At 58.2% G+C, this 26,107-nt stretch overlaps 2 protein-coding genes across 3 annotated transcripts in view; both read left to right on the forward strand.

The window, feature by feature from the left end:
• NELFB (negative elongation factor complex member B) overlaps positions 1 to 12,407 on the forward strand; it is a 23,629-nt gene extending 11,222 nt beyond the window's left edge. The window contains exons 4-12 of the mRNA XM_032164768.2: positions 2,205 to 2,390; positions 3,255 to 3,367; positions 4,836 to 4,938; positions 5,213 to 5,308; positions 5,877 to 6,019; positions 6,235 to 6,341; positions 10,897 to 11,038; positions 11,323 to 11,431; positions 11,614 to 12,407. Of these exons, the coding sequence (XP_032020659.1) occupies positions 2,205 to 2,390; positions 3,255 to 3,367; positions 4,836 to 4,938; positions 5,213 to 5,308; positions 5,877 to 6,019; positions 6,235 to 6,341; positions 10,897 to 11,038; positions 11,323 to 11,431; positions 11,614 to 11,760 (1,146 nt within the window). The 3' untranslated portion in view covers positions 11,761 to 12,407. The remainder of the gene's footprint in view (positions 1 to 2,204; positions 2,391 to 3,254; positions 3,368 to 4,835; positions 4,939 to 5,212; positions 5,309 to 5,876; positions 6,020 to 6,234; positions 6,342 to 10,896; positions 11,039 to 11,322; positions 11,432 to 11,613) is intronic.
• Positions 12,408 to 16,603: 4,196 nt separating this feature from the next.
• On the forward strand, positions 16,604 to 21,434 carry TOR4A (torsin family 4 member A). 2 transcript variants are annotated; one of them, XR_009215397.1, is made up of 3 exons: positions 16,604 to 16,660; positions 17,375 to 20,864; positions 21,085 to 21,434. XR_009215397.1 is itself a non-coding variant. In XM_032165780.2 (2 exons), exon 2 carries the CDS (start codon positions 17,412 to 17,414, stop codon positions 18,681 to 18,683), a length of 1,272 nt encoding a protein of 423 aa, XP_032021671.1. In that variant the 5' UTR covers positions 16,604 to 16,660; positions 17,375 to 17,411; the 3' UTR covers positions 18,684 to 20,951. The 2 variants fall into 2 exon arrangements, 1 of the variants encoding a protein (XP_032021671.1); XM_032165780.2 differs by lacking the exon at positions 21,085 to 21,434 and having other exon boundaries at positions 17,375 to 20,951.
• Positions 21,435 to 26,107: the final 4,673 nt, after the last annotated feature.

Consider the following 26,107-nt stretch of genomic DNA (forward strand, 5'->3'; position numbering starts at 1 on the left):
CCTGTAATCCCAGCACTTTGGGAGGCTGAGGTGGGTGGATCACAAGGTCAGGAGTTCGAGACCAGCCTGACCAACATGGTAAAAACCCATCTCTACTAAAAATACAAAAATTAACCAGACGTGGTGGTGTGCACCTGTAATCCCAGCCACTCAGGAGGCTGAGGCAGGAGAATCACTTCAACCCGGGAGGCGGAGGTTGCAGTGAGCCAAGATTGTGCCACTGTACTGGGCAACAGAGTGAGACTCAGTTGCAAAAAAAAAAAAAAAAAAAGCTGGGCGCAGTGGCTCACGCCCGTAATCCCTGCACTTTGGGAGGTCGAGGTGGATGGATCATGAGGTCAGGAGATCAAGACCATCCTGGCTAACATGGTGAAACCCCATCTACTAAAAATACGAAAAATTAAGCCGGGTGTGGTGGTGGGTACCTGTAGTCCTAGCTGCTCGGGAGGCTGAGGCAGGAGAATGTCGTGAATCCGGGAGGCGGAGCTTGCAGTGAGCTGAGATCGCGCCACTGCACTCCAGCCTGGGTGACAGCGTGACTTGGTTCCCCAAAAAAAAAAAGTTAAACTGGGTTGGGTGTGTGGCTCACACCTGCAATCCTAGCACTTTGGGAGGCTGAGGCGGGTGCATCACCTGAGCTCAGAAGTTCAAGACCAGCCCGGGCAACATGGTGAAACCCTGTCTCTACTACAATACAAAAAATTAGTCAGGCGTGGCGGCCAGTGCCTGTAATCCCAACTTCTTAGGAGGCTGAGACAGGAGAATAGCTTGAATCTGGGAGGTGGAGGTTGCGGTGAACCAAGATCTTGCCATTGCACTCCAGCCTGGGTGACAGCGCAAGACTCCGTCTCTAAAAAAAAAAAAAAAATTGGTTGGGTGTAGGGACCAGCCCCACAGGGTCGGTGGGTTTTTCTCCCCGTGTGCAGAGATGAGAGATTGTAGAAGTAAAGACACAAGACAAAGATAAAAGACAGCTGGGCCCAGGGGACCATTACCACCAAGACGTGGAGACTGGTAGTGGCCCCGAATGCCAGGCTGCGCTGATATTTATTGGATACAAGACAAAGGGGCAGGATAAGGAGAGTGAGCCATCTCCAATGATAGGTAAGGTCACATGGGTCACGTGTCCACTGGACAGGGGGCCCTTCCCTGCCTGGCAGCCTAGGCAGAGAGAGAGGAGAGAGAGAAACAGCTTATGCCATTATTTCTGCATATCAGAGACTTTCAGTACTTTCACTAGTTTTGCTACTGCTCTCTAAAAGGCAGAGCCAGGTGTACAGGATGGAACATGAAGGTGGACTAGGAGCGTGACCACTGAAGCACAGCATCACAGGGAGACGGTTAGGCCTCCAGATAACTGCGGGCGGGTCTGACTGATGTCAGGCCCTCAAGAGGTGGAGGAGCAGAGTCTTCTCTAAACTCCCCCAGGGAGACTCCCTTTCCCTGTCTGCTAAGTAGCAGGTGTTTTTCCTTGACACTGACGCTACCTCTAGACCACGGTCCGCTTGGCAACAGGCGTTTTCCCAGACGCTGGCGTTACCGCTAGACCAAGGAGCCCTCTAGTGGCCCTGTCTGGGTGTAACAGAAGGCTCGAACTCTTGTCTTCTGATCACTTCTATGTCCCCTCAGCTGCTATCTCTATATGGCCTGGTTTTTCCTAGGTTATGATTGTAGAGTGAGGATTATTATAATACTGGAATAAGGAATAATTGCTGCAAGCTAATAATTAATATTCAAATATAATCATATCTATGATTTGTAGTATAGCTATTCTTATGTATTTTATTACACTGGAACAGCTCGTGCTCTCGGTCTCTTGCCTCGGCACCTGGGTGGCTTGCCGCCCACAGTTGGGTGTCGTGGCATGCAATTGTAGTCCCAGCTACTTGGGAGGCTGAGGCAGGAGGATCACTTGAGCCCAGGAGGTCAAGGCTGCAGTGAGCCACAGTTGCACCAGTGCACTCGAGCCTGGGCAACAGGGCAAGGCCTTGTCTCAAAAAAAGTAATAAAATAAATAAAAATAACAGAACCTGCTACCATCAGACTGGGTGCCAATATTTAATGAGAGGAGGGAACGTTTTCTGCCAAAAAGTAGGAAGGACAGATGTCCGGAGAGAGGGCCGCGCTGTCGCTAGGCGTGACGTCCCTGTGTCTGTGGTGGAGCCCAGGAGGGTCCTGGGGCCTGACGGTGCTTCTTGCTGCAGGTGGTGCAGCGGCTGACGCAGATGGTGGGGAAGAACGTGAAGCTGTATGACATGGTGCTGCAGTTTCTGCGCACGCTCTTTCTGCGCACGCGGAATGTGCACTACTGCACGCTTCGGGCTGAGCTGCTCATGTCCTTGCACGACCTGGATGTGGGTGAGATCTGCACCGTGGACCCGTGCCACAAGGTAGCACTGCCCTCCCTCCTTCCCCCCGCCCTCCTGAGGGTAGCACTGCCCTCCCTCCCTCCTTCCCCCCCCCTCCCCGGCCCTCCCTCCTCCCCCCCACTCTCCTGAAGGTAGCGCTGCCCTCCCTCCCTCCTTCCCCCTGGCCCTCCTGGCTCCTCTCCTCTCCGTGGGTTTGGCTGGGCTGGGGACCACCTGGGCGCCCTTCTCTCCCAAGCCTGTTTCCTGGGCTGTGGTCTTTCTGTCCTGTGTGCTGGCCCTTTGGCTCCTCTCCAGACCCTCATGGGGGAAGGAGGCTAGTCCCCTGCATCTGAGCCAGAGACCTGGCCGTCCCTGGGGACTCCCTTGCCCCATCCAGCCCTTTCTCTATTCCTGAGGGCTGTATGACCTATGGGCTGGACCTTGACCATTGCCCCAGCTTCCTCCCATCTTTCCCCCTGGCCCGTGGCCCTCCCCTTCCCCAGAACCCTGGGGGCTGCTTGCTGGCCAGGTCCCGGGTGCTCTAGGAATGGGGTGTCCCTTCATACGGACCCTCCAGCCCCGGGACCATCTTTCCGGGACTCTGGAGTCACCCTCCGAGGCTTCCATTGTTTGGAGTGCTGCAGTGGCCACCCCCACACTCAGGGTGCCATGAGAGAGTCCCTTTTTAGAAAGAAACATCATCACTTTCTCCACCACTGTCCTGACCCTGCTGCTTTGGCCAGGAGGTGTGGGGAACACTGCACCATCAGGATGACTGGTGCCCGCTGCCCCCTCAAAACAGCTATGATTGAACAAGAGGCCAGGGCCTGGGGCTGTGTTTGGGGCCTGGGTCTCTGGTCGTCCTGGGAGGTTTGGGCTGGTCCCGACCGTGCTTTCTCCTTGCAGTTCACCTGGTGCCTGGACGCCTGCATCCGAGAGCGGTTCGTGGACAGCAAGAGGGCGCGGGAGCTGCAGGGGTTTCTCGATGGAGTCAAGAAGGGCCAGGAGCAGGTGCTGGGGTGAGGGTCGGCTCCACAAGGCCTCTGCCCCTCAGGGCCCTGTGTGAATCCGGTCTGCGCTCGCTGTGTTTTGTCGTGGGTAGCAGGCATTTATTCCTGGATGTTGTTTTTTCTTTTGTTTTTTTTCGAGACAGAGTCTCGTTCTGTAGCCCAGGATGGAGTGCAATGGTGCAATCTCTGCTCACTGCAACCTCTGCCTCCCAGGCTTAAGCCATTCTCCTGCCTGAGCCTCCCAAGTAGCTGGGATTACAGGCACGCGCCACTGCGCCCAGGTAATTTTTGTATTTTTTAGTAGAGACACGGTTTCACCATGTTGGCCAGGCTGGTCTTGAACTCCTGACCTCAGGTGATCCACCCGCCTCAGCCTTCCAAAGTGTTGGGATTACAGGCGTGAGCCACCGTGCCTGGCCTGGATGTTTCAATAGAGCTATGCCAGTCACTGCTGGCCCACAGCTTAGGGACATGGTTGTTGGGATGTGTGTGGGTAGCAAAGTCTCCCTCCTCAATTCTGCATTCTGGAGCCAGGCCCAGGGGCTGGGGTCTGGTGTCTGCAGCGGCGTGGGGTCAGCCTCTGAGCTGAGGGGCAGCTACTGGCATTTGCTTTCCAGCATCCTCCAGCTGGTGTATAGACACGGTGCTGCTTGGCCCTGCCTTTGCCACTTTTTTCTTTTTTTTTTTCTTTTTTTTTTTTTTCTGAGACAAGGTCTCTGTCACCCAGGCTTTAGTGCAGTGGTACAGTCTCCCTCAACCTCCTGGGCATTGATTCTGCTGTCTCAGCCTCCCGAAGTGCTGGGATTACAGGCACACACCGCTGTGCCTGGCCGATTTTTGTTATCTTTAGTAGAGATGGGATTTCACCACCTTGCCCAGGCTGGTCTCAAACAAGCAATCCACCAGCCTCAGCATCCCGAAGTGCTGGGATTACAGGCGTGAGCCACCACACCCAGCCTTTTTTTGTTTGTTTTTTTAACTTTTTAATTTGAAACATCTTTGAATACGTTAAGGACAATTGCAAACCTTAAGCTTTTTTTTTTTTTTTTGAGATGGAGTCTCGCTCTCTTGCCCAGGCTGGAGTGCAGTGGCGCGATCCTGACTCACTGCAAGCTCCGCCTCCCAGGTTCAAGTGATTCTCCTGCCTCAGCCTCCCGAGTAGCTGGGACTACAGGCACCCGCCACCACACCCGGCTAATTTTTTGTATTTTTAGTAGAGATAGGGTTTCACTTTGTTAGCCAGGCTGGTCTCAATCTCCTGACCTGGTGATCCATCTGCCTCGGCTTCCCAAAGTGCTGGGATTACAGGCGTGAGCCACTGCTCCCGGCCATCCTTAAGCTTTTTTTAAGAAACCCAGCACGTGATGGGCACCCACTGCCAGTCCTGAATTCAGCCTAGGCCACCCCTCCTGAGGACTGTGCCACTGAAGGGAGGGGCAACAGGCGTCGCATTAACGCCAAGGCGACCTCCTTCCAGGGACCTGTCCATGATCCTGTGTGACCCCTTCGCCATCAACACGCTGGCACTGAGCACTGTCAGGCACCTGCAGGAGCTGGTCGGCCAGGAGACGCTGCCCAGGGTGAGTGTGGGCTTGGCCAGCAGCTGTCGGGGCCATGTGGCCACCCTGCCGGCCGCTCTGGTGGTCGGGGATGTGGACTGCGGTGGCCCAGGTAGAGGCGTGTGCTGCCTGGCTGTGAGGCTGGGTTTCACCCCGTGTGCGGGGCTGGTGATCGCAGTCGTGTGGTCCTGGCCATGAGAACCAGAGACCCTCCTGAGTAACGAGTAGGGTCAGAGGAGCTCCATGGCCAGGACACAGCTGCCTGGGAGAGGCACTGAGCCCATCCTCCCTACAGGACAGCCCCGACCTCCTGCTGCTGCTCCGGCTGCTGGCGCTGGGCCAGGGAGCCTGGGACATGATCGATAGCCAGGTCTTCAAGGAGCCCAAGATGGTAATGAGCCTCCCGTGGGGGCTGCCAATTTCCCACGAGGGGTTGTGGGCTGGAAGTGGGGTGGAGGAGGAGGTGCTAGCAAGGTGATTGTGGAGGCCCCTTGGTCCCAAAGATTCCTTCCTGGAGGTGCCCACCTTCCTTTTGGGAAAATGCCCACCAGGGGAGTTCTGGGGTGTCTCCGTGGACCGTGGCTGGTTCTGGGGTGTCTCTGTGGACCGTGGCTGGTTCTGGGGTGTCTCCATGGACCGTGGCTGGTTCTGGGGTGTCTCCGTGGACCGTGGCTGGTTCTGGGGTGTCTCCGTGGACCGTGGCTGGTTCTGGGGTGTCTCTGTGGACCATAGCTGGCCACAGGTGGTGACTACTCCATGTGGGTCCAGACCCAGAAGGGCGTTTGAGGAGATGGCCTGGGTGGGGGACTCAGGAGGTGGGAAGAGGGACCTGGAGACCTGGAGAGGAGGGAGGGTTGGTGGGGTATCTGGGGGAGTGGGAGGGCCAGGGGCAGGGTGTGTGTCACGTTGGGGTGGGGTGGGGCGTGGCCCAGGCCCGCTCATGGCCTCCCTCCTTGTAGGAGGTGGAGCTCATCACCAGGTTCCTGCCGATGCTCATGTCCTTCCTGGTGGATGACTACACTTTCAATGTGGACCAGAAACTTCCGGCTGAGGAGAAAGCCCCAGTCTCATATCCAAACACCCTTCCCGAAAGTTTCACTAAGTACGAGCTGTGGGGCCATGGTGCAGGGGTGGCTGTGGTGCAGGGGTGGCCGTGGTGCAAGGGTGGCTGTGGTGCAGGGGTGGCCGTGGTGCAGAGGTGGCCATGGTGCAGGGGTGGCCGTGGCGCAGGGATGGCACTGTTGCCCAGGGGGCTGCCTCGGGTGGGCAGGGGTCGGTGTGGGGGCTGAGGCGGGGCTGATGGTGCCCCGGGCACAGGTTTCTGCAGGAGCAGCGCATGGCCTGCGAGGTGGGGCTGTACTACGTCCTGCACATCACCAAGCAGAGGAACAAGAACGCGCTCCTCCGCCTGCTGCCGGGGCTGGGTAAGTCCTGACGGGCGGTGCCTGGCTGTGCCTTCCCTGCGGCAGCTGCCGCATGCAATCCTGCCCTGGGTGCAGGCCCCAGGGCCCCCAGGAGCTGCCCTGTCTCCCGAGCCTACCTCCAACTTCGCTAGCTTTGTTTTCACTTTTTTTTTTTTTTTTTTTTTGAGATGGAGTCTTGCTCTGTCGCCCAGGCTGGAGTGCAGTGGTGCGACCTCAGCTCACTGCAGCCCCTGCCTCCCAGGTTCAAGTGATTTCTCATGCCTCACCCTCCTGAGTAGCTGGGATTACAGGTGCGTGCCACCATGCCAGGCTAATTTTTGTATTTTAAGTAGAGACGGGGTTTCTCCATGTTGGTTGGGCTGGTCTCGAACTCCTAACTTCCGCCCGCCTCAGCCTCCCAAAGTGCTGGGATGACAGGCGTGAGCCACCGCTCCCAGCCTCGTTTTCACTTTTACTTTTGTCTGTAGTTTACTTTACTAGGAAAGGGAGAGGAAGTTCAGCTTTGTGCTTTCCCACAAAAAGGTGATGCAAGAGCTGTCTTTTTTTTTTTTTTGAGACGGAGTCTCGCTCTGTCGCCCAGGCTGGAGTGCAGTGGCGCAATCTCGGCTCACTGCAAGCTCCGCCTCCCGGGTTCACGCCATTCTCCTGCCTCAGCCTCTCCGAGTAGCTGGGACTACAGGCGCCCGCCACCACGCCCGGCTAATTTTTTTGTATTTTTTTTCAGTAGAGACCGAGTTTCACCATGGTCTTGATCTCCTGACCTTGTGATCCTCCCGCCTCGGCCTCCCAGAGTGCTGGGATTACAAGCGTGAGCCACCGCGCCCAGCCGAGAGCTGTCTTTATTTCCTCCTAACTGGAGAGGGGCTTGGGACCTCTCAAGTCCTCAGAGGATGGAGCAAAGGGGAGGGAGAGAGATCCCCTGCCCCAGTTGCCCACCCCAGGTGGTGACAGGCCCACTTCCTCCTGGGGGCCTTGACGGGGGAGGGGTTGTTGCAAGCCAGGAAGAAGAGGAAGGGTCCAAATGGGCGCCTTCAAGAGTAGAGCTGCAGGTCCCGTGGGAGACAGGGCCTCTAGCCTCCTGCGGGTCCCATGGGAGATGGGGCCTCTTTAGCCTTGCGGTACCCACTGTGACACAGACCCTGGGCTCCTCCTTGCTGACTCAGGCCTTGTCTGGGGTTTGCTGTCTTAGTCCACATTATGCTGCTCTAACAGAGACTTGAGACTGAGTAGTGTAGAAAGGGCAGGGACGGCCGGGCACGGTGGCTCAGGCCTGTAATCCCAGTGCTTTGGGAGGCTGAGGCGGGTGGATCACGAGGTCAGGAGTTCGAGACCAGTCTGGCCAACATGGTGAAACTCTGTCTCTACTAAAAAAAAACAAAAATTGGTCGGACACGGTGGTGGGTGCCTGTAATCTCAGCTATTTGGGAGGCTGAGGCAGGAGAATCCCTTGAACCTGGGAGGTGGAGGTTGCAGTGAGTGGAGATCGCACTATTGCACTCCAGCCTGGGCGACAGAGTGAGACTCCGTCTCAAAAAAACAAAGAGCAGGGACTTCTCCCAGTTCTGCGGGCTGGGATGGGAGGTCCAAGGTCAAGGGGCCTGCATGTGGCCGGGGCTTTTTGCTGTGTCATCCCATGGTGGAAGGCAGAGGGCAAGAGAGCACGGGCAGGGGAGACACAGACACAGACCGAGATGAGAGACAGAGACACACAGACCGAGATGAGAGACACAGAGAGATGAGAGACAGAGATGACAGATGAGAGAAACAGGACAGAGACAGATGAGAGACAGAGCTAGAGATGAGACAGACAGACGGAGACAGAGAAGGGGGCCAAACTTACCCTTTTATCAGGAGCCCACTCCCGTGCTAACAGTGAGAACGCTTTGGTGAGGACGGAGCCCTCACAACCTCAGCAGTGTTGCGTTGGGGATCAGGTTTCCGATGGTGAACTTGGGGAGACGTCCACACCACGGCACGTGCCTAGTGTGTTTCTCGGTGGCTGGTGTGTTTGAGGACGGTGCGTGCATGCGTTTTCCAGCTTTCTTTGTGGAGGAAGTTACCTGTGGGTATTAACCTGTCCCCAGCCACTCTCTCACTGAGCTTGGGTCGCCTGGGCCTGGGTTTCCCGTTGTTGCTTGAACAAATGACCATAGACAGTGGCATTAGATGGAGCAGGCAGACATGACCCCCTGGGCTTCTGCGGGCGCCAACGCTGCCGCTCCTTCTGGAGGCTCAAGGAGGCGCTTGAGGGTATTGGGACATCGTGCTGCTGGCTGCCGGCCGCCGGGCAGAGCCAGTTTGTTTATTTTTTGAGACTTCCGGGAACGTAGTTATAAATAACTGTGATTTGCCTTGGCCTGCCCACTGCAGTAGTCACGTGTCACACAACATTTTGTCCACCGTGGACCACATATACGACCACACGGTCACATAAGCTGACAATACTGTATTTTTACTCCACTTTCTCTATTTAATCAGTTGCCGTTGTGTCCCAGCGGCCTCTGGTACTCAGTACAGCCACGTGCTGTGCAGGTGTGTAGCTCAGGGGCCCGAGGCCATGGCCCAGCCCAGTGTGCAGTGGGTGGCACCTTCTGGATTTGTGTCAGTCACTGTAGAGTTTGCACAATGACAGACTCACCTGGGAGGCCTTCCGTGCGCGTCTGTTTCTTCCTCTCATTTGATTGTGGCTAGAAACAGGCTGGGAACCAGAAGTGCGGCTTCTCGGAGTACGTGGCTGCCCCACAGGCTGGGATATGCATTTTCAGTCCCATTTGGGGAGAGCACGCTTGCTTCTAAGTTTTTAGTGGGTACTAGTAAGAATGAATGTTGATTTTTAGAATTCTCTCCTGTTTATTTTTTAACATTTTGTGGTGGGAATTTGTGAAAGAATATAAAGTCAAGAGCATGGTACGGTGAGGACCCAGCACCATCTCCAACCTCCCCGGGGTCCGCGTGTGGCTGTCTGTCCCTCAGTGCGATGTCTGGGTGTAAATCTGAGACATCACAGCATGCAGGCTGCAGACGTAGGCATCTCTACGAAAGAAGGATGCCTTTACAGGAGAATCGCTTGAACCTGGGAGGCGGAGGTTGCAGTGAATCGAGATCACAGCACTGCCCTCCAGCCTGGGTGACAAAGCCAGACTCCGTCTCAAAAAAAAAAAAAAAAGAGGGGGGCCGGGTGCGGTGGCTCATGCCTGTAATCCTAGCACTTTGGGAGGCCAAGGCGGGCGGATCACCTGAGGTCAGGAGTTCCAGACCAGCCTGACCAACGTGGCGAAACCCCATCTCTACTAAAGATAGAAAAATTAGCCCGGCGCGGTGGCGCACGCCTGTAATCCCAGCGGAGGGAGGCTGAGGCGGGAGAATCGCTTGAACCCGGGAGGTGGAGGTTGCAGTGAGCTGAGATTGCGCCACTGCACTCCAGCCTGGGTGACAGAGTGAGACTCTTCTCAAAAACATAAAAAACAGTGACCACGGACCATGGGCCACTGTCACATCTGAGCTGGGTTCACTGCTGCTCCTCTGCCAACTGCCTGACAGCGGCTGCGCTTCTGCAGGTGTCTCCTGCCTGCTGTGCAGACGGTCCCGTCAGGGTTGGGAATGCGCCTGCCGTCCCTCTCCTGTCTCACAGTCTTGGGTTCCCTGGAGTTGCAAGACTCAAGGCATTTGCCCAGTGGGGCCTTGCTGCTGGATCCCCTGGTCGGGACTGTGTGCCTGCCATGTGTCCCATGGCCACCTGGCCATGTGGCCGGCCAAGGCCCTGTGAGATGTGGCAGGCAGGCACCTCGGGGGCCTGGGACTCCTGGAAATGTTTCTGTCACTCTGTGGGTGCAGGTGGCGCCAGCTGGGTCTGTCCTCGGAAAGGCCCCATCCGGGATACTAGGAAGGCCACCCTCAACCTGTCCGCACACGTCACCTCCATGTGGCCTGGCCACAGCTCCTTCTGGCATCATTCCACAGGCATCAGTCCGCAGGCGGCCGCCCTCCCTCCCTGCAGGGGCCCCGTGTGGGGCGTTGCGCTTGCTCTTGGCAAACGTCTGCCATGCACCGTGGCTTCTGTGCTGCGGTCGGACGTGAGGTGTCTGTGGGCACGCTTGCTGTCTTTGTTGTGTTTTGGTGTCTGGCTTCAGAAAAGAATGTGGAAGAGCTTCGTTCTCTTTCCTGTGGCTCAGTGTAGCTGGCAGTCGGGGAGAATTCTCTGCAGCTGGCGCCAGCCCTGTATTTGTTAGGCTCGTTTCTCCTGGGCTCGGCTGCTGGGAAAGGCCTTTTGGGACTGGAGGAGCACCTCGTTTTTCTGTCTCCTCCTCCCTCCATCCTCCTCCTGTCCCTGGGCTGCAACTCTGCTTCCCTGCTGAAGGTCCCACCCCACCGCCTGCCCCCGTCCACCTCCCACCCTCCTCTTCACCTGCTGAGACCCTGTGCCTCTCACCTCAGAACAACCGAGAACTCTCATGTGCGCACCCCCAGAAGTAGGTTCTGAGGTCTCCGAGGACAAAGGTGCCTTCTGGGGTGGGCAGGGTGGGTGGCACTGGGCTGACGCCTGCTGTCTCTGCAGTGGAGACCTTTGGCGACTTGGCCTTTGGCGACATCTTCCTCCACCTGCTCACGGGCAACCTTGCGCTGCTGGCTGACGAATTTGCCCTTGAGGACTTCTGCAGCAGCCTCTTCGATGGCTTCTTCCTCACCGCCTCTCCAAGGTAGGCCCGCTGGGTACCATCCAGCCCGCTCTGTCCTCTCAGCTCTTGTCTGTAGCAGCCTGAGAGGTGGCTTCTGTCCCCAGCCTGGGGCAGAGGGTCCGCGGGTGGGTCTGTTGGGCACCGGGGCTCGCACGTGGCCCTGCAGGGTGCCTGGGCACAGCTGGGGAGGGTCCCAAAGGCTGGCCATGTCCTGTCTCCAGGGGCCTTGGCCACCTGCATCCGGGCTGGGCCTGGGCAGACAGCAGGACCTGCCTCCTGCCCCAGCCCTGCACGGCCTTTTCCAGGAAGGAGAATGTGCACCGGCACGCGCTGCGGCTCCTCATTCACCTGCACCCCAGGGTGGCCCCGTCTAAGCTGGAGGCCTTGCAGAAGGCCCTGGAGCCCACAGGCCAGGTGGGTGCCCGGGGGGGCTGCGTGTGAAGGCACCTGGTCCCTACCAGCCCGTCCCTACCAGCCTGTGTGTGTGCTTGCCAAGCTGCCCTTGCGGTGCCTGTGTGTGGTCGGTGGGCACCCACCCCTGTGTGCCCTGGGCCTGCCCATGCGCCTCGCCTGCCCCATGGTGTGGTTCCCCACAGAGCGGAGAGGCAGTGAAGGAGCTTTACTCCCAGCTCGGAGAGAAGCTGGAACAGCTGGACCACCAGAAGCCCAGCCCGGCACAGGCCGTGGAGACGCCGGCCCTGGAGCTGCCCCTCCCCAGCGTGCCCGCCCCTGCCCCGCTCTGAGGATCCTCCAGACCTGCTCAGGCGCCAGGGCCATGCCGAGTCACGGCCCTGCTCAGCCAGAAGAGGCTCCTGGACCTGGGTGTACAGGGCAGTCCTTCCCCCCCCGGGGCTGTGGCTGGGCCTGTCCTGCGGTCATGGCCCCCTGCTTCCTGCTCTTTGGAGCTGGCTCCCGGACCTCGTCCGCCATCCACGCGGTGGCTCCGAGGGCACAGCCTCTCCTTGTACTTTGACAGCCATAGAAAGCGTGCTCATTTTCCGTTTTCCTGGGTTAGGAAAAAACCACCTGTTTTCCAAGGGGAGAGGGCAGGGCCTGAGGGTGGGGGCGGGGCCTCTTCATTGGCCCAGCCTGGCGAAAGCGAGGCTCACTGCTTACTGCCTTGGGGGTTGTGGAGATGGACCCGTGACCTCGTGGAGGCCGTGTGGGGGCAGCAGCCTGGCCCGTGCCATGGTGGGTGTCCTGGGGCCTGTGCAGAGGGAGCCACCTCACCCTGCAGCCCAGGTCGCAGGTGTGGCCAGAGCAAGCCCAAGTGCATCTGTGGCCTTGTTTCTCCTTGCCCAGCAGTGCCGCCTTCAGCGGCGTGACGGGGCCAGCTGGACACACGGTGAGATTTTCTCTTATGTAAATAAAAGGCATTTTGGTAAACGTGGAGGCTGAGATGTCGCTGTGCCTGCCCTGGGGTTGGATGCAGCTCAGATGGACACAGGCATTCGTGCTATGGAGCCAATACTTGGGGCTTTGTGGGCCACAGCCTCTCTGGACTGCTCAGCCCTGTCTGTGACCAGCAGCTGGGGATGATATAATAATTTATAGGAGAGAAGGATATAATTTCTGGGGGAGGATATAATAATTGTGGGAGGTTGATATAATATCTGGGAGAGGATGATATAATAATTTCTGGGGGAGGTTGGCAGGAAGCCCTCACCCTCGGGGCTTGGTGCCCCTAAGACGCAGATCAGCTGCTTTGTTTTTATCCTGTGATTCCAGGGGGCACCTCTCACCTCCCCGTGCGCACCAGGGACAGGAGCCCTGGAGGCCCAGGATGTGCCATGGGTCACAGTCACAGAGCCAGGGCCATTTCCAGCAGATGGGACCTCAAAGCCGGGTAGCAGTTCATAGCATGCAGGGGCAATGACCCGGCTGCCAGGTGTTACCGTGTCCTCAGAGACGCCTGTTGGCGAGCTCTCCTCCCTGGAGTGTGAGGCCACAGCTGAACAGGTTGGGACCTGTTGGGCGAGACAAGCCTGTGGTGCTGGGATCTCGTGGGTATGGGAGTCTCCGAGCTGGTATCCTCGGGGACAGAGCTGGGGACGCCTGGGACTCTGTTGCACCTGTGCATGGGGCTTGTGGTCTACACTGCCGGATCCGTGCCTCGGTTTATTGTGGTCTACACTGCCGGATCCGTGCCTCGGTTTATCGTGGTCTACACTGCCGGATCCGTGCCTCAGTTTATCCAGTCATGTCTTTCTCTTCAAGAGCCCCAGGGCAGGCGGAGAAGTCCCAGCCTGAGGGCTTTGGTGGGAGCTGGGGACCCAGGTGAGGCTGGGTGTCTGGGGCTGGCCTGGCTGGTGGGTGGAAGGCGCAGGTCCTGGGTAGGTGTGAGCAGCAGAGGAGTCTCGGAGGGTCCAGGGCTCTGAACTTGCCCAGGTGGGCTGTTGTGGGAAGATCAAGGGCTTGTCTGACAGGCACATGCAGTGGGTTTGGGGGTGTGGAGCTCAGAAGAGATTGGGGCCAGGTTGTGGATCTGGATGCTGTCACAGTGAGTGGTGTTTGAGCTACTGACTGGGCCAGATCAGCCCAGGTGAGGGAGAGCAGCCGTGTGCTCTGGGCGGGCCTTCCTGGCCAGCTGGGGCGGGGGAGCAGCTGGCAGCAGATTGGGTGCCCCGCAGCCCAGGGAGGAGGGGCTGAGGAACAGTGCTTTGGAGGGAGAGCTGAGGAAGCAGGAGAGGCCTGGAGACCCAGCTGAGAGGCACTACGGAGTGGGATGAAGGTCAGGTTTGGCCAGGAGTGCGTGCTTTTTCTGCTTTTTTTTTTTTTTGAGATGGAGTCTTGCTCTGTCGCCCAGGCTGGAGTGCAGTGGCGCAATCTTGGCTCACTGCAAGCTCTGCCTCCCGGGTTCATGCCATTCTCCTGCCTCAGCCCCCCCAGCAGCTGGGACTACAGGCACATGCCACCACGCCCGGCTAATTTTTGTATTTTTAGTAGAGACGGGGTTTCACTGTGTTAGCCAGGATGGTCTTGATCTCCTGACGTTTTGATCCGCCTGCCTTGGCCTCCCAAAGTGTTGGGATTACAGGCGTGAGCCACCGCGCCCGGCCTGGGTTTTTTTTTAAAGATAGAAGAAATAGATGTTTCTGGGCTGATGGGAATGACCCAGTAGGGTGAGGAGTGGAGGATGGTCCAGGGGCTGGGCTGTCACTGAATGAGCAGGTGGCCGGGGTCTCAGCACAGCAGGGGTGTCCTCAGAGGAGGGCTGGTGGGCGCAGATGCTGGGGTGACGCTGAGGAGACACTGGGAGTCCCCTGCTGCTGCCTCCCGTTTTCTCAGGTCTTGGGCTAGGAGGCAGGATGGGGGAAGTGGCAGGGGAGAGGACGAGGAGAGGACTTGACTGTAGGAGGAATGGCCGGTGAGTGGACCCGGGTGCCTGGTGTGGTCACTGGGCAGCGGGCGCGTCCTGTGCAGGGCGCCTGCAGGGGGTGCCAGGCCCACGGGTGGGGAGGGAAGGACAGAGAGTGAGGAGCCCGTGGGTGAGGGACTGGTGAGGTGGAGGATGTGAACTGCAAGGACTGGGATGGGACCGCGAGTGGACGGCTGAGCCTCGGGGGCGCATGGTTACTGTAGCGAAAGCCTTTAGGGACAGAAAGAGCAGAGCTGCCTGAGCGACCGGGTATGGACGCTGCTGGGAAGTTAGGGAGAAGGACTTGGTGGGGGAGGACCGAGGGCCCGGGCACAGGAGGCATCGTCTGGTGAAGTGAGACCTATGGGGAATTTGGGAGGAGGAGTGGGGAGGCTGCCCACGGTTTGGGGAAAACAGCCTTGCTGGTGAGGGCTGGGGGAAGCAGTGAGGGTGAAGTCCTTTCAGAGGCTGAGAACATGGACTGTGTTTGTGGGTGATGGACATGAATTCCGGGCGCAGCAGCAGGACTGAGTTGGGTAGGGAGGCGGGAGGGGAGGCCTGGAATGGGAATGGGTGTGATTGGGGGTGGCCCTGGGTATCACAGGAGATGGTGATGGCCCTGGGAGCTGGGGTTCTGGGGCTCCCTTCACCCCTGTAGATGGGAGAAAGTGCAGGGGGTGAGACCTTGGCCCAGGGCCCAGATTCACCTTTGACCCATAGGGCCAGGTCTTGAGGCACCCCATGAGTGAGTCCCTTTTCCGCAGAGGGTTCTGCCCTGAGGATTTGCTGGGCCAGCGTCTGGCAGAAGCAGCTCCAGCCTTGGGTGCACTTGGAGGCAGGGCAGAGGCTTTGCTGCAGGTTTTCCAGGGCTCGGTCAGCCTGCATCTGCCCGAGGGCCCCCCTCTTCAGGGTCGTCTCTGTCAGAAGAAGCACCGAGACTCAAAGCCTGAGGCCCCCAAAGGACCCCAGCCTCCGTGCTGGGGCCACGGGGCCTGGACAGCCAACCTCTTTCCGCTCTGGTCCCACAGAGGCCGGGGAGTGGGCCCAAAGAGCACCGGCATTCCACGTGGTGTGTGTGGCCCCCGCGCACCCCCTGCACAGGGGAGGGGAGCATGACAGTTCGGTGGACCCCATACCCTGGAGAGAATGGAAACCCCCAACCCACGACCGATGTTTCCGTGATGCAGTCCCTCTGGTTGGGTGCAGCATGTGAGGAACATACAGCTGGAACCCATCAGCCCCGGCTGGCTGTTAGGAGGAGTGGGGCGTCCCTGGGACTGCAGGGTCCTGAGCTGAATGCCAGCAGCACTGGTGTGGCTGGAGTGGCCACCTTGCCCCTCCTTGGAAGGCGGCTTCCAGGCTGGGCCAGGGTGGGAGGAGTCCAGGGTTCTCCAGGCGGGCCGGCAGGGGGAAGGGCCCAGAGCTCCAGCTCCTGGCTCCCGGCCCAAGTTGTTTCTGAATTTGTTCCCCAACCCCCACAGGGACCCTGAGCCACACGTGGTTTTTTCCGTGACAGAACTTCCGTCTGTGTGTGCTGGCCTGTCCTGGGCAGGGGGCTCCGGGCTGGGGACAGAGGAAGGGGGGAAGGAAAGACAATGAGCCCTACTTTAGGGGGCCCCGATTGGGATCAGGAGGGGAATGAAAAAGCGGGGAGAGGAGTAGTAAGAGAGGGACTGGGGGTATGCAGCTGGGCAGAGGACCCTGCCCGCCCCCTCTGCTGCTGCCCTGCTCCCCGCTTGCTTACCCAGGGCCTGGAGCCCCTCCCCCCAGCTGTAAGCCCTGTGTGTGGGGTGACAGGTGGAAGGGATAACCTGGGGGAGGTGGGGGCCATGGAGGACAGGCTGAGGTGCTGGGGCCCAGGGTGGGGGCAGGGCATGCAGCAGGGGCCCTCAGCCTCACCAGGTGTCCTGAGCCTGACCAAGCCAGGAGGGCTCTGAGCGCTGGAGAACTGAAGAGGGGATGTGACCTCCGGCCAGGGGATCTGGGCAAGCCGGCCAGGCCTCCCCCCCTTTGGCGCCTCCGTCCAGCCCAAGTCCCGCCTGGGCCGCACCCCCTGACTCACTTCCTTTGCATAGAAGCGGAAACCTCCCCAGAGCTTCCTCTGCTCTGGCCCGCAACTCCCTGGGGACCCGCAGGTGTCGCTGCCCCTCCAGGCCGGAGCTGGCCTAGGAGGCCCCTGGCCCACCCCCTCGCCCTGGGAGGCGCATTTCCTGCTTGGAGTCTCAGGCCCCAGCGTCTGGCACAGGCAGGGGCCCGCGGAGCTGAGGGCAGTGGACCAGCCGCAGGTAGGGGGTGGGTTGGGGCCCAGGGCCCAGGCCAGTTCCTGCCAGTCAGTGGCTCTCTTGCTCCGACCGGCCTCTTCTGTCCTTCTTTTCGCCTCACCTCCACTGGTTTCCGGGGGGCTCCCTGCACTGCTCTGCTCGTTCACTGGAGGGGTGTTGGGAGGACCCCAGTTTTGGAGTCGGGGCTGGGAGGCCTGGGTTCAGCCTGGGGACGGGGCCTGGGCCTATTCTGAAAATCGTAAGTTCCAGCCAGACCCCCACCAAGTGTTCTGGAGCGTGTGGGGGCGTCTCTGAACTCCTGGGCGCTCAGGCCTCTGCTTCCCGCGGCCCCTCCTTGGGAGACGGCCCAGTCCAGTGGGAGCCGCGGGCGGGGGCAGGGTCCGGGGGTGACTGTTCACCCCAGTGGGCGCCTCGGCGGCCACTGACTCCTTCGACGACTCCTCCAGGAAGCCGGGGCGGTCACCAGATAAGCCTCTACCCCGCCACTTCCTCAAGGCCCGCGGCCGTTTATGGGAAGACCCGAGAGATTTGCATCGGGGCCCTGCGGAGGGGCGGAGGGGTCGCTTCCCGGTCTGAGAGGCGAGGCCGCGACGGGCAGCCCGGGCCGCACCCCACGGGACTCCCAAGGGATAAGATCACTCGGGGGACCGGTTCCGGCGGCCCGCGGGAAAGGGCAGTGGCGGGAGTCCAGAGACCCTCCCCGTCTTCCCGTTGCAGGGAGGGCGACCTGTATGCGGAGCGCCGTTCCTGCGCCATGGACCGCGGCCAGCCCAGCCTGGAGCCTGCTGCCGCGGCCCCCCGAGCCTCGGGCCGGTGCGTGATCGCGCCCGTGCGCGCTGTGCTCCGCCTGCGCCGCCGGGTGTGTGTCCTACGCAAACGGCGCCTCCTGCAGCCGGGTGGGGGGCCCGACGTCGGGACCGGGGTGCCCAGGCCGGGCTGCAGCCCCCGGGCGCCGCGCGCGGACCTGGACCAGCCGCAGTTCTTCACCTTCGACGGCCCCGCGGAGCTACCCTCCAGGACACCACGCAAGAAGCGCCGGCGCAGCCGCCTGGTGCTTTACCCAGAGACCTCGCGCAAGTATCGGCCGCGCGTGGAGCACAGGAGCCGCGCGCAGCGCTGCCTGCTGCTGCTAGTAGCCATCGTGGGCTTCCAAGTTCTCAACGCTATCGAGAACCTGGACGATAACGCGCAGCGCTATGACCTCGATGGGCTGGAGAAAGCGCTGCAGCGCGCGGTGTTCGGCCAGCCCGCTGCCGTAGCGCGCATCGTGGCGCTGATGCGGGACTACCTGGCCACGCATGTGCACAGTCGTCCGCTCCTCCTGGCGCTGCACGGGCCCAGTGGCGTGGGCAAGAGCCACGTGGGCCGCCTGCTGGCGCGTCACTTCCGCTCGGTGCTGGAGGACAGCGCGCTCGTGCTGCAATACCATGCGCGGCACCACTGTCCCGAGGCGCGCGCCGCACAGGACTGCCGCGAGGAGCTGGCGCGGCGCGTGGCCGACGTGGTGGCGCGGGCCGAAGCGGAGGAGAAGACCCCACTCTTGGTGCTGGACGACGTGGAGCTCATGCCGGGGCCGCTGCTGGACGAGCTGCACGGCTTCCTGCAGCCGCAGCGCTCCCACCACTTTCACAACGCCATCTATGTGCTCCTCAGTGGCGCGGGTGGCGCCGAGGTCACACGCTTCGTGCTGCAGAACGCGTCTCGCGCGCTGCCTCTGCGTCCCGACGGCTTCCGCAGTGCCGAGGCCGCAGCGGCGCAGGCGGAAGAAGACCTGCGCGCCAGCCTGCTGGCTCTGCTGTCCCGGGAGCATCCGCTGTGGCAGGCCGCGGCCATCGTGCCGTTTCTGCTGCTGGACAAGCGGGATGTGGTCAGCTGCTTCCGGGACGAGATGGCGGGCGAGGGCTTCTTTCCTGACCAGGCCCGCGCGGAGGACCTGGCCGCGCAGCTCAGCTTCTACCGCGTGGCTGGCCGCGAGTTTGCCGTCACCGGCTGCAAGCAGGTGGTGGCCACGGTGAACCTCCTGTAGTGGAGGCGCAGGACGGGACGTTTGGGTTGATGGCGGCAGTAGGAGGGCGACCAGGGACCTTGGAGGCTGGTGCAGGCCCCTGAGGTTTCTAGTGAATTTGTGGTTGCCCGGCTGGTGGGTGCGGATCAGCTTGGAGCTCTGCTTCCAGGTCCACACCCGCCTCAGAGTCCCGAGTCTGTCCCTGGGGGCGGCAAGACAGCAGCCACCTCCCTCCCGAACTCGCCCATTGCCCTGCTGGGCGTCCCAGGCATGGTCTGGTGCGTTCTCCCTGTGGCCCCAAGAGGTGGGTTCCCATGGTACAAGGATGATCTCAGGGCCAGCAATTCCCGGGGTCACACAGCTCGGACGTGACCCCGCCTCTTGAGGGTGGTCGCGTGTTGCTCAGTGCTGGGGTGGGGTTCTCATTCCAGCCCCCCTGGAGATGACCGCGGAGGAGGCCACAGCCAACCATGACAGTGCTGGGGTCCTGGCTGTCTTCTCCACTCACCCCACCCCTCACTCAGGTCGTGTTTTCAGGAGCTCAAGGCTTGCGTGTCTTGACCATAAGGGGAAGGGGGCGGAGGCGGAGGCGCCTCAGGCAGCCTCTCCCCCTCCTTCCTGGACCCCCCAACCCCGTGCCCGCCAGCCCTGGCTTGGGTTCACTGGGTGACCGAGAGCCCGCGGGGCAAGCGGGAGGTGCCCAGGCCTCTCCGCATCCTCCTCTTCTCCGCACGTGGGACCCTTAGCCCGTGGCCAGCCCCCTGGTCACCACGATTGCGCGACCTCCCTTTCCCTGGGGCCTTTTGTACCCCGACTTCCGCCCACCCGCACTCTCTGCGCAGAGCGCCCTCCCCACGCCAGTCGACCCCACACCCCACACTCCCCACGCTCCGCCTCCCGGAAACCCTCCTGGACGCCTCCCGTGGATGGGCCCACCGCGCCCACGGGGGCGTTAGGGGAAGGTGCTTTGGGCGCTTTTTGGGCCGTGTCTCCTCGGGGGCGGCGGTTGCCTCGGGACGGTTCTCGCCTCCTCCCGCAGCCCCGGTGTCTGGGACGCACCCGACAGCCTCACTGCTACCGCCTTGTGGCGCGCCCGGCCCAGCCGGTGGCTTCTGTGGCCGCCGGGGCCGGAGCGCGCGCCTGGGCCCTGAGTCCCCCAGGCCGCCTCGAGCCTCTGTCCCCGCCGCCGGGCCTGCCGGGAGGAGTGCACGGGCGGCGATGACCGGTCCCGAAAGGGGCTCAGAGGGCAGCGAGGAGGTTTCACGCCGGTGCGGGGCGCCGTCGAGGTGGGGGCACCGCGAAGGTGGAGGCGGGGCCGCGCCAGAAGCCCGGAGTCGAGCGCACACGGTGCGCGCCCCTGGCAAGTGGGAATCCTCCGGCCCCGAGGCCTGAACTCAGCCCGGAGACCGCGCCCGCCAGCGCCGGTGTCCCTGGAGGGGCCCCGCTAGCTCCGTGAGCAGAGGTCCTGCGGGTCCCCGGAGGGTGTCCTGTTCTCTCCCCCGCCTCGCATCCATTCTCGCCCTGGTGGTTGGTGTCTGTGGTCCGGGGCGAGGGCCGTCTAATGGAGACAGGGATTCAGACCGCTTGAAAGTCTGGGATCTCTGGGCGGATGGTAGCGGCTCCCCCGAGCTCGAGCTCGGCACGCAGGTCCTGGGCCCAGGGCGGGAGCGCTGGCGAGAGGGCTGCTCCGTCCTGCCCAGAGGGTCCTGAGGACTCCCGCTGCTCCTGGAGTCTCGGGGAGGGGTCCGGCTCCACGAGGTGGGGGTGGGGGCTACCAGGAAACCTTTGCCTCCGGGGATTGTGCAGGACCGGCTAGCCAGCGCTGGGAGCCAGGGCTGAGTTCAGCCCAGCTCTGTCCACCTCACCCCCAGGACTAGGGGAAGGAGCTGGGAGAAGGAGCTCCACCTCTCCCAGGCGAGTATCTGTCCCAGGAGCCCACACGGAGGGACACCGAGCTCTGGTCTGGCCTTCGCGTTGGCTTCAAGGTGGTAACAGAGAGAGAGCTGCAGAGTGCGGGTGTGTTTGCTAGTCCCTGCATGGGTGAATGTTGGGGTGCCCACTGCTCCCCAGGCAGGACTCCCAGGACTGTCACCTCCCCTTCCCACAGAGCACCCACCTGGAGGTGTCATCTGCCGGCAAGCGTGGGCCATTCATCCACCTGTCAGTCAACAACACCCACTGAGCATCCGCTTGTATCAAAAGGTCCAGACCTAAGGGAAAATTTTCTTTTTTTGTCTTTCTTTCTCTTTCTTTCTTTCTTCTTTCTTTCTTCCTTTCTTTCCTTCCTTCTTTCTTTCTTCCTTCCTTTCCTTCTTTCTTTTTCTTTTACTTTCCTTTCTCTCTCTTTCTTTCTTTCCTTCCTTCCCTTTCTTTCTTTCCTTTCTTTTTTTTTTTTTGACAGAGTTTTGCTCTTGTTGCCCAGGCTGGAGCGCAATGACACGATCTCGGCTCACTGCAACCTCTGCCTCCTGGGTTCAAGCGATTCTCCTGCCTCAGCCTCCCGAGTAGCTGGGATTACAGGCACCCGCCACCATGCCCGGGTAATTTTTTTGTATTGTTGGTAGAGACGGTGATTCACTATGTTGGCCAGGCTAGTCACGAACTCCTGACCTCATGATCCGCCCACCTCGGCCTCCCAAAGTGCTGGGATTACAGGTGTGAGCCACCGTGCGTGGCCTCTTTTTATTTATTTCTAAAATATTACATTGAGGCCAATTTCTGTGCTTAAGAAGAATGTGCACCAAGTGCTGGGGTGGGGGCTGGTTATAAATGAGGCCACAAATCATGCTTGTTAATAAATTGTGTGATTCAAATCTGACGACCTACTGTTTGGTTTGTTTCTTGTCTGCTTCGTCTGTTAATAATTAAGGAGGATGCTGAAATCTTTCCCTATTTGTAGATTTATGGTAGATTTATCCATTTCTCTCTAAGCTTCTATTTAATAGGACATGCTGATCGAGAGTTTTGTTTTTTTGTTTTGTTTTGAGAAACTTCTGAATGGGGAAGTGGTGTGGACCTGGAGGCTGTTGGAAGGATTGGGGCTCACATGCAGTCTGCAGCTCAAACATCCGGGCTTTCCAGGAAATCCATAAATAACTAAAAAAGTATTTTATTTAATTGCCCTGGACAGGTGCTGAGGGCAGAGGACCCAGGCTGGACATGTGGGAAGCTGCCAGCTAACCAGATGATCCCAAATGTCATAGCTGCTCTCCCTCATATGTGCAGAAACCGTTTCTGTGCAGTTATCTCTGAGTTATTCTTTGACATCTGCCATGTATCGTTATGTAGTAACCCTCGTGATCTGTGTGTGCACATCATAATGGCTTTTTTTTTTTTTGAGACAATGTCTCGCCCTGTCACCCAGGCTGGAGTGCAGTGGTGTGATCTCCACTCACTGCAGCCTCCACCTCCTGGGTTCAAGTAATTCTCCTGCCTCAGCCTCCTGAGTAGCTGGAATTACAGACACCCACCACCACTAATTTTTGTATTTTTAGTAGGGACTCAGTTTCACCATGTTGGCCAGGCGGGTCTCGAACTCCTGACCTCAGGTGATTTGCCCATCTCAGCCTCCCAAAATGCTGGCATTACAGGTGTGAGCCAACGTGCCCGGCTTCTCTTTTCTTTCAATAGAGACAGGTTCTCTCTGTCATTCAGGCTGGAATGCAATGGCGTGATTGTGGCTCACTACAGCCTCCACCTCCTGGGCTCAAGCGATTCTCCCACCTCGGCCTTCCAAAGTGCTGGGATTCCAGGCGGAAGCCACCACACCCGGCCCTTCTTTGCATTTTCTTGTTTTCTTTTTTTTTGAAATAGAGTCTCTCTCTTGTTGCCCAGGCTGGAGTTCAGTGGTGCGATCTCAGCCCACTGCAATGTCCGCCTCCTGGGTTCAAGTGATTCTCCTGCCTCAGCCTCCTGAGTAGCTGGGATTACAGGTGCCCACTACCATGCCCACCTAATTTTTGTATTTTTAGTAGAGATGAAGTTTCTCCATGTTGGTCAGGCTGGTCTTGCACTCCTGACCTCAAGTGATCCACCCACCTCTGCCTCCCAAAGTGCTGGGATTACAGGCGTGAGCCGCCGTGCCTGGCTGTTCTCTGCATTTTTCAAGGTCAGCAACACTGCATCCTTCCGACCACAGCCAGGAAGAGTTTTCTGCTTTTAAGGACCCATGTGACTAGATGTGTCCACCTGGGCCAGGTGCAGTGGCTCACGCCTGTAATCCCAGCACTTTGGGAGGCCAAGGCGGGCAGATCACCTGAGGTCAGGAGTTCAAGACCAGCCTGGCCAACATGGTGAAACCCTGTCTCTACTAAAAATACAAAAATCAGCCAGATGTGGTGTCGAGTTCTTGTCATCCCAGCTACTTGTGGGGCTGAGGCAGGAGAGTCGCTTGAACCCAGGAGGTGGAGCTTGCAGTGAGCCAAGACCGTGTGACTGCACTGCAGTCTGGACGACAGAGTGAGACTACGTCTCAAAAACGATAAAATAAATAAATAAATGTGTCCACCTGGATAATAACGGATTATCTTCCCATCCAAGGTCCACACTCTTACCTACATCTGCAAAGTCCCTGGGTCAGTTTTGGTAATTTGTGTCTTTCTCAGAACTTCTAGGAATTTGTCCATTTCATCTAAATTGTCTAATTTTATTGTTTTTTTTTTTTTTTTTGAGACGGAATCTTGCTCTATCACCCAATCTGGAGTGCAGTGGCTCGATCTTGGCTCACTGCAACCTCCGCCTCCTGGATTCAAGAGATTCTCCTGCCGCGGCCTCCCTAGTAGCTGGGACTACAGGTGTGTGCCACCACGCCCAGCTAATTTTTATTTTGTTTTGTTTTGAGACAGAGTTTCACTCTTGTTGTCTAGGCTGGAGTGCAATGGTGCGATGATCTCGGCTCATTGCAACTTCCACCTCCTGGGTTCAAGCAATTCTCCTGCCTCAGCTTCCCGAGTAGCTGGGATTACAGGCACGCACCATCATGCTCAGCTAATTTTTGTATTTTTAGTAGAGACAGGGTTATACCATATTGGACAGGCTGGTCTCAAACTCCCGACTTAAAGTGATCCTCCAGCCTAGACCTCCCAAAGCGCTGGGATTATAGGCATGAGCCACCACGACTGGCCCTAGGAAAACTTTTTGAAATAAAGCTTTTTTCTTTTTTTGGTTGTTTGTTTGAGACAGGGTCTCATTCTGTCACCTAGGCTGGAGTGCACTGGTGCAGTCTCAGCTCGCTGCAGCCTTAAACTCCCAGGTTCAAGTGATTCGCCTGCCTTGGCCTCCTGAGTAGCTGGGAACACAGGCGTGTGCCACCATGCCCTGGTAATTTTTTTTTTTTTTTTTTGAGACAGAGTCTCACTCTGTTGCCCAGGCTGGAGTTCAGTGGCGCGATTTCGGCTCACTGCAAGCTCTGCCTCCCAGTTTCATGCCATTCTCCTGCCTCAGCCTCCCAAGTAGCTGGGACTACAGGTGCACCCATCACCACGCCTGGCTAGTTTTTGGCATTTTTTTTTTTTTTTTTTTGAGATTGAGTCTTGCTCTGTCATCCAGGCTGGACTGCAGTGGCGCAATCTTGGCTCACTGCAAGCTCTGCCTCCTGGGTTCACGCCATTCTCCTGCCTCAGCCTCCCAAGTAGCTGGGATTACAGGCGTCCACCACCATGCCTGGCTAATTTTTTTTTTTTTTTTTTGCATTTTTTTTGTAGAGACGGGGTTTCACCATGTTAGCCAGGATGGTCTCGATCTCCTGACCTCGTGATCCGCCTGCCTCGGCCTCCCAAAGTGCTGGGATTACAGGCGTGAGCCACTGCGCCCGGCCCCACATTGGGTAGTTTATATTGATCTAGGCTCAAATTATACGGCGAGAGCATACAATTCCAGCTGCCCGGGAGGCTGAGGCAGGAGAATCGCTTGAATCCAGGCAGCAGAGGTTGCAGTGAGCCCAGATCGAGCCATTGCACTCCAGCCTGGGAGACAGAGCAAGACTTGTCTCAAAAAAAAAAAAAAAAAAAAAATCTGTTGCTTAGCCTCTTTAGTGGATTTCTTACTTCAATTTTTGTGCTTTTTAACTCCAAACTTATTTCCATTTGGTTCTTTTTTTTTTTTTTTGTCTTTTAATTCTTTATTATAAAAAAATTGTTTTCCTCCTGAAAGTTTTTTTTTTATTTTTTTTGAGAGATGAATCTCAATCTGTTGCCCAGGTTGGAGTGCAGTGGTGCAATCTCAGATCACGGCAACCTCTGCCTCCCAGGTTCAAGCAATTCTCCTGCCTCAGCCTCCTGAGTAGCTGCGATTACAGGCATGTGCCATCACGCCCAGCTAATTTTGGTAGTTTTAGTAGAGACGGGATTTCTCCATGTTGGCCAGGCTGGTCTCAAACTCCTGACCTTAGGTGATCCACCACCTCGGCCTCCCAAAGTGCTGGGATTACAGGTGTGAGCCACTGCACCCTGCCTAATTTTTGTATTTTTTTGTAGAGATGGGGTTTCACTATATGTTGGCCAGGCTGGTCTTGAACTCCTGACCTCAGGTGATCTTTCTGCCTCAGCTTCCCAGTGTTGGGATTACAGGCATGAGCCACTGTGCCTGGCTTTTTTTTTTTTTTTTTTTTGAGACGGAGTCTCGCTCTGTCGCCCAGGCTAGCGTGAAGCAATCTCGGCTCACTGCAACCTCCGCCTCCCGGGTTCAAGCGATTCTCCTGCCTCAGCCTCCTGAGTAACTGGGACTACAGGCGCCTGCCACCACGCCCGGCTAATTTTTGTATTTTTAGTAGAGAGGGGGTTTCACCATCTCGGCCAGGCTGGTCTCGAATACTCCTGACCTCATTATCCACCCACCTCAGCCTCCCAAACTGCTGGAATTACAGGCGTGAGCCACTGTGCCCAGCCAATTTTTGTGTTTTTAGTGGAGACAGGGTTTCTCCATGTTGGCCAGGCTGGTCTCGAACTCCTGAGATCAAGCAATCCTCTTGCCTCGGCCTCTCAAAGTGCTGGGATTACAGGCTTGAGCCACCGCACCTGGCTTCACCTTGAAAGTTTTAAAGCCAGTGTATCTTCTCTTTCTGAAGATTTGAAACATTTTGTAGACAGAATGGAAAGCAATGAAAATCTACAAAAATGTTTTGAAGACCCAAAAGAAAAAGCATCAGATTTGTTTCTGGCAATACCTGTGGTTGAGATGAAGGAATCCATAGCAGAGGTTTCTTCAGAGCCTCAGGCCTGGGATCAGTTTTTGTTGCACTATCAGGTTGAATGTCTGCGATTACATGATCAGAGGATCAACCAAAGTCAGAATTTCTGAAGTTGAAGTGAAACTACAGTATACTTTTTTTTTTTTTCAGACAGAGTTTCACTCGGTTGCCCAGGCTGGAGTGTAATGGCATGATCACAGCACATTGCTTAAGCACATAGCAACAGGATCAAGCAATCCTCCTGCGTCAGCCTCCTGAG

This window comes from Hylobates moloch, unplaced genomic scaffold, assembly GCF_009828535.3.
Source record: "Hylobates moloch isolate HMO894 unplaced genomic scaffold, HMol_V3 SCAFFOLD_10, whole genome shotgun sequence".
In the NCBI taxonomy this organism is placed as follows: Eukaryota; Metazoa; Chordata; class Mammalia; order Primates; family Hylobatidae; genus Hylobates; species Hylobates moloch.